The sequence below is a fragment of the Colletotrichum gloeosporioides genome (genome assembly GCF_011800055.1).
Source record: "Colletotrichum gloeosporioides strain Lc1 chromosome Unknown consensus_68, whole genome shotgun sequence".
Classification (NCBI taxonomy): domain Eukaryota; kingdom Fungi; phylum Ascomycota; class Sordariomycetes; order Glomerellales; family Glomerellaceae; genus Colletotrichum; species Colletotrichum gloeosporioides.
The window spans coordinates 191,267-200,586 of NW_025544713.1; the positions used below are offsets into that span (position 1 = coordinate 191,267).

General features: G+C 50.4%; 2 protein-coding genes across 2 annotated transcripts; one reads left to right on the forward strand and one right to left on the reverse strand.

Moving 5' to 3' along the window:
• Positions 1-5,660: 5,660 nt before the first annotated feature.
• Positions 5,661-5,960, forward strand: GCG54_00006748 (FAD-linked oxidoreductase easE; the record flags this gene model as incomplete). Its single annotated transcript, XM_045406747.1, has 2 exons — positions 5,661-5,732; positions 5,802-5,960. The coding sequence occupies 2 exons, from the start codon at positions 5,661-5,663 to the stop codon at positions 5,958-5,960; spliced, it is 231 nt and encodes a 76-aa protein (XP_045260399.1).
• Positions 5,961-6,314: 354 nt separating this feature from the next.
• GCG54_00006749 (High-affinity glucose transporter) lies at positions 6,315-8,324 on the reverse strand (the record flags this gene model as incomplete). The annotated part of the gene is made up of 9 exons (XM_045406748.1): positions 6,315-6,437; positions 6,491-6,719; positions 6,797-6,923; positions 7,015-7,158; positions 7,227-7,472; positions 7,535-7,699; positions 7,761-7,841; positions 7,895-8,222; positions 8,292-8,324. The coding sequence occupies 9 exons, from the start codon at positions 8,322-8,324 to the stop codon at positions 6,315-6,317; spliced, it is 1,476 nt and encodes a 491-aa protein (XP_045260400.1).
• Positions 8,325-9,320: the final 996 nt, after the last annotated feature.

Genomic DNA, 9,320 nt, shown 5'->3' on the forward strand with positions numbered 1-9,320 from the left:
TTCCCCGACATGCTGCAAAACGGGTCCAACAACACCCTCCAATATCGATTGTCGACGCAGGAACAAACAGCCCCTTGTCGCAGTAATCCGGGGGTGTTTTAGCTGCCCGCCCTCACTTCAGCGATTTACCGATTGATTCAACCCATGCAAGGCCACCAGCGACTCCACGTATCCGAGTGGTGTACCATCTACATGCACGGGTTCACGGCTCTGAGGCTCCAGTTGATTGTGATGAGCCTCATCAATTAGGGTTCGCGATGATCATGAGCCAGCCTCGAAATGTTTTCTCGTCCTTGCCTCATCCAAGACATGCCCACCAACTCGCGAATCCAAATCTCACGAGATGCGTCATGATCTCACATAACGCAAACCAACCCGTCTTCTGCCCCCCACTAGCCCGCGACGCTGATGCACATCATCTTCACGAGTTGACGACATCCCACGCCCCTCTCCCGTCTGTCAGATGAAGCAGAGTAACAGCCAGACTGCTTGCTCATGCTGCTCCGTGGGCTTAGCTCGCCCGGATCCCGAAATAAAACGGTCATTTCGGCCCCGAGCGCAGGACACGACGCGCTCTACGTTGTACGTGTCCACCTGACCTGCCTTACGACGCACGCATTATCGTAATATCAGTAAGGCATCTGTGGTCAAGCAGACCCCTTCTCAGATCTTGGCCTTCTCCCCTTTCCCAACGGTTTCGCGTGGGCGTGGGCACTCCTCCGTCCCGTCGGCATGCGCGCAACGGAGGACCTTGGACCATCAGGTGAACCTGTTCCCACGGGCGAAGCAAAATAGACAAGATGCTATATCGAGCATCAAAATGATGAAATGTCTCCGCCCGATCTCCCGATCCCCTTTTGTTCGAATGACTGTCTCCCCTCCCACCCCCTTCTCTCTCTTCCTCATATCTCCAAGAATGAATCCCATCTCCACCCCCATCTGCCATCAACCTTCTTCCCTTCCTCAACCTAAACCATGCCAACGACGACGACGACGACGACGGCCGCGCTGCCCGCGCATCTCCCCCATAGAATTCACCCATGTCCCAAGCATCTGAAGAAAGACGGGTGGTTTCCACAAAAAAGGCGATGCTCTCTGCTGCCCCAGTCCGTATTAATTTGCCAAAGGGGGGCCCGCTGGCCAGCCGAGCCTCACATTGCACGTTCGTGTTTCCGTTTTGGGCGCAACCGTCTGGGACACATTGAAAGAGGCATGCTCATATTTGCTCCTTCTAAATTCTGCTCCGTCGCCCGAGCAATGCGGGAGAGAACGTGACGCCAAAACGACGAACAAGGCTGACGAGGCCAGCGCATGAACTAGAGGTCGTACTCAGTAGCATTGCCCAATCTCGTCTCTTCTTTTTTTCTTTTTATGGTTGACCGATAGTTGGGTGGTGGTTGCCAAAAACGACAACGGTGTCCGTCAAACCGTCCGCCGCGCCCCCCGTCTTCGCGTCTCATCCCATAAAGACCACGCAACCGCAAGGCGAGGCAACGCAACGCGTCTCTGCTCTCTCTCGGTCTCTCAGCCCTGAGAGGCCACACACTATTGCTTCATGCGCCTCAACACGGTCCAGTTACCGTATCGGGGAGGGGGGCGGCAACGCGCGGTCCAGGCCTCGTTGGGCAATCCCGGCTTGTCTGCTCTCTGTCTGCGGCTCGTTGCGAAACCCCACTCTATCTTCTCTTCTCTCTCTCTCTCTCTTTCGCTCCCGGCTTCCGTCTCGGAGACTCTCCATGGGAATGTCAGAAACAAGAGAGGGACAGAAAACCTTCCTGCCGCCCTGGGGCCCGTTCCGCGGCGGCGGCCGTTGGGAGTTGATGAAGTGAATTCGGGGACTTCTGCCGTGTGCGGGTTTCGAACAGATGCCGCCCGCGTTCGAGGTTACCGTTTGATGATGCTCATCCCCCTCCGCGGGACAATTGGAACATCAAACAAACTTCCATCTGACAACTCTCTCTGTATCTCTCACGAGAGATGCAGTGCGCAGCCTCCTCCCAGGGGGTGTGAATTAAGTCTGAATTATTATCTTGATCGCTTGCCACCCCCTCCCATCGTCTCAGCTTGCGCTAGTGGCCCGTTGTGCCATCCCATAGTTTGCGGCCCTACTTTTATTTTCCCTCCCCTTCCAGTCCCCCTCCACGTCGCGCCTCTACACTAACTAGCCCGTGTGGCCTCGCCAAACTTGATCGCTGCGGATCAAACAGGCGATGCTGGCATGATCTCTCTGCTGCCTCTCTCGTGCCTGACCCGAACCCCAGGCCAAGGCCAGGCCCCTGGGAAGGAGGGCGGCGATGCTGGTCCGCCCCCGGCCTTTCTTGCCCCCTGGGAGCGGGCGGTCCAGGCACGGACACGAAACCGGCGACATGCTGTTTCAGCATTCTGCTCGCCGACTTGGTCCGCGACGGCGTCGCCCTGGTGATTAAGTCCTATGTGCCTTTACCGCTATGTGAAAGTCATACACGCAAATGCCCAGCCCAAAACAACAGACGCAACGGTCTGAACGTGTGGTGATGCAAGTTGTGCCGAAGGAGGATTCCGCAACCAAGGCACTTCGTAACGACTTGGCGATACGATGCGATGCGATGCGACACACGATACCGAACCGGACGGACATCTCATGAGCTAATTCCCTACGCGGCACGGCACATCTCTGTGTCTCTTGTCTTCACTGACCGCATAGCGGCCCAATTTCCCTCCCTCTACGGCAGACCTTCCAACCCCCAACGGTCCGATGAGACGCAAGACGTCCCGCAAGCCCGAAAGACTTTTGAACCTTAACGCGTCGTCGTTGGCTGTTGGTCGGTCACCCTTCCCCGTTGGCCGCGCACCACACCGAACCCGCTGCGTTGGTAACTTCCTTCCTGCGTGCCGTTGGGGGCGTGAGTGTGTGGGAGGTGAGGGGGGGATGGTTCAAACTTTGTGCGGCTTTAGGTTGGCAGCTGTGACTCCGATCACGACAGATCATTTGTGGTTGTTGTCACAGAAAGGGGGGGGAGAGAGAGAAGGGGTATGACGACTTTGTGTCGTTGTGTCTTTCCTCTGGGGATGGTCCCGGTTCGGGCCATGTGCAACGAGATGTCAACGGGGTTTTCCCAGACGGAAGAATTAATCTTCGAGCTGTTCACGCGCGAGACCTGTGAAGGGGCACGGCACATGCAGTTTCGATATTGGCCCGTGATGGAAAGTCCCGAAGCCTTTTGCGCGCCCGCGGCCGCAGGTAGAAACGTACGTCCGGAAATGTACAAGTTCGCGCGCGATCAGCCTGCCGAAAGCGGAAACTCATGACCGAGAAGGCTCGCTTTGGTGGAGGCTTGCCGCTTTGAAGGGCATCGTTCTGTCTAATCCGCGCCCCCAAGAAAACGGCCGTGCATTGATCTTTCAGAGATTAAGTAAATTAGTTTGGGGGAGGGGAGGGGCACTGGGAAAGAGAAGGAATCTAGAACACCCGAGGCTGAGGAGGTTTAGTGAGGTTCGTTGCCGTTATTAGGCGCGCGACAAAGAAAAGTGACGGCTTCGGTGTGGGCTGTGCTTGGTTGGTGTTCGTGTTTGCTCTGTCAAAACCCTCGACCCGGACGGCGATCCGTAGGCGCCGGGATTCCGTGGGGGAATCGGCCCCGCTTTTAGGTTTGTGACCGGATGGTGCCGACGGGTGTTTGGTTCGTGTGGTGATCATTTGGCATGGTGTTTGTAGTTGAATGCCTCGTTCTTTCTTTGTGGTGAGTGCTATTTTGGATTTTGGATTACAAAAACAAAGGGGGTTTGTCCTCGTTGACAATGCTTTGTGGCGGAGTTGAATGTGATTTTCGACTACGACCGCAACGCGAGTACATGAGAGCGAGGTGTGATGAGAGGACGCAGAGACTGGTAGCTTGCCTAAACGTTGGACCAGATCTAGAAGAACGCAAAAGTTGAATGTCGCAGCAGGCGGGGTACAGATTGAGTTCCGGTGAATTTCTTATCTGGATATCGTGAGCTAGCAATTAAGCTTGTTGTTCTCCAAAATCCGGCACACCTTTCTGCCCTCCCCTCCGAGTCAGAGAAACGTTACTCGACAGAGTTTGGTCGGAGTAACCCTCTGACGGAGCAATCCGGTTGGAGGTATTTGGTTCGATGCAGAAGTATGCTGATGCGTATTGCGTGAAAGATGTTACTTGGACGGATTCAGCCTCTTGGACGTTTCCCGGGTGTTGCTGAAGCTGTGGTTCAAGGCTGCGTCGAACAATCTTGACGAAAGCTTGCGTTTCGTTTAATATAAGGGCGTCAGGTAACTTCCTTGAGCTTCGTTCTCATGGTGTAAATCGTATGTGCTGAAGAGTTGTGCGATTTTGAGCATCGCAATGTCATTCGTCATCTACGTATCCAGATGAAAGGCATCGCGAGGAAGGGGATCACTTGATTCACTTCCCTTCCTACGTATTTTTCTGTCGTCTCTTTGCTCCTCTTCAGTAGTACTTACGGGTGAAGCTTGGCTTTGCCTGCTTCTATCAACCGTGTTTGCGCAGCGAGAAACGAACGAAGCCATCATGTCACCATTGGGGGCCGTGTTATCTCGTGCAAGCCTTCTGCGAAGAACAGAAGCTGAGTTGGTGGTCTTTGGAGTTTTTCATACTCTATACCCCTACACGATCTTTTCTGGACGAAGTGCTTGAAAAGATTGAACAGAACGAAGTTCGTCGACCGTATCGATCTGCGCTTAGAAACAAACATTACATGCCCCCACCTATTGCATGCTTCTACGTCATCTCAGGAGGTCTTTAATACCCAGATATCTTGCTCGCCTTTGGTTTCAGCATTGACCTTCACCCGGTATTCACGATAACTGCGGCTTATTGACGAAAGCATTTGGCCGAAATGAGGACCTCAAGGCATGTCACCTGTCGATTATAACTCATTCAGTGTTCTTTGCCCAGAGACTAGACAAGATATTCGGGTGTCAATGAGGGCTACAATAAGTACACAGGGAATTGAAATTTGAGGTAGTAGCCTAAGATGTCATCAAAGAGAACGAATCGACGTGGGCCCTTTGAGAGTTAAACAGGGCCATCGGCCTGCTTTGTAGCCGGGTAGCGTGTTCAGCATACCAGGTCCCATTTTCCTTGAAATGATAGCTAGGCTGGTGCTTCCAAGCCAATATGAAGTATCTTGGTAAATCTGGTAATGGTTGGGGTAGCGACTTTGGACAGATGCCGCTAGATACGAGTGTTCAAAAGACATGGCCAGGATCTGCCATTGAGGCAGCAAGACAAGATACTAAAATTCCTAGCTTCTCAAGAAATAGAGAGTGTAGAGTCACATAGAACATGGAACACTATGCTCGAAGAGGCAAAAGAGAAGCAAAGGAAGTTGGATGCCTGTGAAGTACGTGTAGTCGGCTATGTGCTGAGCCAATGACCAAGCGTCATGAGCGCCCACTTGCACTGCCTACACTGAAGTCCAATACGTGAATTCGCGTATTGCAATAGCATCTTCCTCGTATTCAATGAGTTGTATTCTCAAATCGCCGCCGTGACGCACGGAAAACTGCAACAGCCCGCAACTTTAAGCAGACAAACTGGAATAGTATAGGATAAGATGGGCTATATCGCTTCAGTACAACATATTCATTTCCGTGGACAGCACGTCTTTCACCTCGATCACGAATTAACAAGCCTCTTGCGATGATATTCAGTCAACTTTGTGCAGTGGCTGTCGCTGCCACCAAGCTCGCAAACGCATCGGACTGCAAACGCGTAAGTACTTACTTGTGGACGTCCTAGACAAGCAATACAGAAACTAAAGACATCCGCTAAATGTGACAGGCACCCGGTGACTCTTGCTGGCCTTCGGACGCAGTGTGGACGGCACTGAATGAAACCGTTTCGGGAAGGCTTCTCAAGAACGTCCTTCCTGGGTCAGTCTGCTACAAGGACCAGCCAAGCTACGACGAAGCTGCCTGCCGGGCAGTTCTCTCAAGATGAACCGCAGCCGCCTTCCACTCATCTGAAGAGCCCACCCAGTAGGGGTTTTCACGGCAGGGGAAAAAGCAGTAAAAGCACCTCGGTCAGTGCCTAGTCCAGTAGCTTCGTAGTATACGTACCTAAGGGTCCGGAATAACTGCCCGCGCTGACCCTAACTCGCTATACTATTGTGGTAATTGGCCTTGTTGATGATGGCTTCGTTGCTAGCAAGGTTAACAGCCTCGCCTGCGTGACTCACGCAGAGACGGCTTCATAAGGTCTTCAGCCACGGAAAAGCTTGATACCATCTAATCTATAGCGTAAATCTCTGACTTCTATTAGGAGATCCTACTATTAGATAGCTAAATATAACACCTAAGTCTTCTTTAAGACTGCAGGCTCATCTGACAGAGTGTTTTGTGCCTTATCTCCTTCTAAAACTATAGAATAGTCGTCTTTAAAAATGTTTCCAATTTCCTCTAAACTCTTGCCTTTAGTCTGCAACTGAGTTAGCAATCTAAGGTGTAAAACACTATGCTTTATATGCTTACCTCTGGGAAGAAGACTGCAAAACAGACGCCAGCTATAATAGTAAGACTCATGAGAACCATGTAGTATTTCCACCCAATCTTGTCGAAAGCAGTGGGCGATACAGTGAGCAAGACTAGAGATGAAACAAACATGCCAGATGTCGAAGCCGCCGCTCCCTTGGACCTTACATGGGTAGGCCAGATCTCAGAGGCATATACATATGTCGAGGCATCGAGAAAGCCGCCGTAGCTAGTGAGTAATGAAAGCATAGCAGTTAGCACATCGACTTGAAGTATTTGTTACCGCAACAGGTGGAAATTGCTCACAAAAAGAGATGCAAGAACAGGAAAGCTAAAGCTGCCCCGTTTCCAGCCCGATTTTCAGTCCCCTGATAGAGATGGATCATAATAGCCTCGCCTAGTAATGCAACAGAAGTACCAGCCATTCCGATGGCTTTACTCAAAGCACGTAGTCAGTCGTTTGGCGCCTCATTCCGTGTTGACAACATGCAGAGGTACAGTGGTAGTAGATATGCTTTACTTACTCATGCAAATTCTTCTTCCTACCCAATCCAGCATCTTGGCGTTGAGATAGTTGCAAAATACGCCAAAGGTGATCCACCCCGCAGCCACAATGAGCTGATTCTGCTCAGAGAAGCCCATGCTGGAGTAGAGACTAGGCCCGTAGTCTATGCAAAGGGAACAAAAAGTCAGAAAGATTTAGTATTTTGCGTGTTGAGATGTGATTTCGACTTACTATTGATGACCTGGGTTCCGGTGCACTGAGCGCCAAACATGGTCCCGAAGCCAACAAGCAGGCGTTTTCGGTAGGAAGGGACCTTAAAGAGCGAAGCCCATGACGTCGGATGGCAGCTGTCAGCCTCGATTCGATTGCGGATAGCGTTGAATTCCTCCTGTACGTATCCATGGCTCTCTGGCGCGCCGTTGCCGTGAAGCTTGTCGAGGATGAACATGGCCTCCTGGTGCCTGTTGTTGGCGATGACTGGCGCAAAAGGTATCAGCTACGAGGACGTTGAGATGGAAATTGCAGAAGGGCCGACATACACCAGCGTGGCGACTCCGGCAGCCATTTGATTCCAAGAACCAGGGCAAGTGGGGGCAGTACTTGAAACGCCAGAGGAACCCGCCACTGAGCACCATGAATATTGACAAAGTAGAAGGCAACGCCAACCCAGCTGGCGAGTGAGTATCCGATGAGAATGAAGACGCCTGGGTTATAACGAGCTAGTGTTTAGTAGCAGGCATAAAACTGGTTCGCTAGAAGACTTACCATGTAGTCCGACGAGAAAACCTCGAGTGGCTGGCGAGGCGACCTCGCTCTGCCAGACGGGCACTGAGATGACTAGTCCACCTGAAACTTTGAGTAAATATTACCAAAACACCGCATACGCTGTGAATACATACCAATGCCCAGGCCGGTGATTGCCCTTGCAACCATCAGCATCCCGATGTGGGCTGAGCCGGCCTGAAGAGCACCGCCAAAAACGCTGACAAGAGAGTAGAACCCAATCGACATCTTGCGGCCATACGTGTCAGAAGCCCAGGCGGTGGAGAGAACTCCAAACAAGCCGCCCGCTTGATACAGACCGTTCAATCCTCCGGTGATGGCTGCCGAAGAGTCCGCGTCAAGTAAGTCGAAGTATTCTCTAAAGGTCGGCTGCCCGAGAGTCGTTGCGATGATGCCCGTGGAGTATCCATACGTCAGACTTCCCAGCGTTGCAAACAGGATGATCTAAAACGGCTTTAGTATTAGATAATTTGCAAGGACACGGGCGCTTGGAAGTAACAGGGTTCAACTTACAGCTAGGTTGTACGAAGTTTGATGGTCCGCCATAGTGTAAGCTACACTTAGAAGCCAGGTGATGATGAGACAAGGAAGAGATGCAATAGCGATTCTCGAATTGAAACTACGCAATTACGTAGGTGTCATGGTGCTGACCTCCATTTATGTAACTGAAGTCAGCTGCAATTGACAAGAAGGTATCGCCCACAGACTTTGATAACAAAACTGCAGCATGACTTTGGACCTCCTAGACGACACTAATCATGATGCTTATCCTGCCGTTACGACGCGATAGCGACAATCATCATCAAGGGGCAAAGAAAGTAAAAAGGAACAGCCCCAAACCATGCTCTCTCCCAAAGCCACCAATGAAAGTGACGAGTCCAACCCCAGCCAAATTGAACACTGGGATAACAAAGGGCTTTGCTTTGCCGGATAAGGGTCGACAGGCTGATTGGTCTCCGGTATTTTCTTTCTGCAACCAGCTGTGTTCGTGGCAACCCAGAGTGCAGATTGAGCTGCCACCTATCCGGGTGGAAGCCTATCAACTATCCGGACGACTGTTACCCGGATCTGAGTTCCCTGGGGAAACCCACTATTAATCACTGAAATAGAAAGAACTTACAGAAACTGGAAAGGAAACCTGTCGTTCTAAGTCTAGAGAACGCAAGATAAGGATTTTAATACTTATGATATAAGGACTATTTTATGTAACCCTAGATAGTGTGAACTAAACGACGCTGTTATCTATATTAGCGTATAATATCTAGACACCTATTCCCTAAGATATGCTAAGACCCTACTTTAATACTATCCTATAATAAGATCTTATATTTCTAAAAGAATATTAGTATTTTAGGTCTTATATTAAGTAATACTATTTATATATTTCTATTAGCTTTAAATTTATAAAAGCTTAAATATTAACCTTAAGTAACTTATTAAAATAGTATTTTAAAGTCTTAATAACTATAAAAGTATTAATATTAGTTTAATAAAGCTTAAAGTACTTTATAAAACTTTAAGTTAATAAATAACTATAAAATA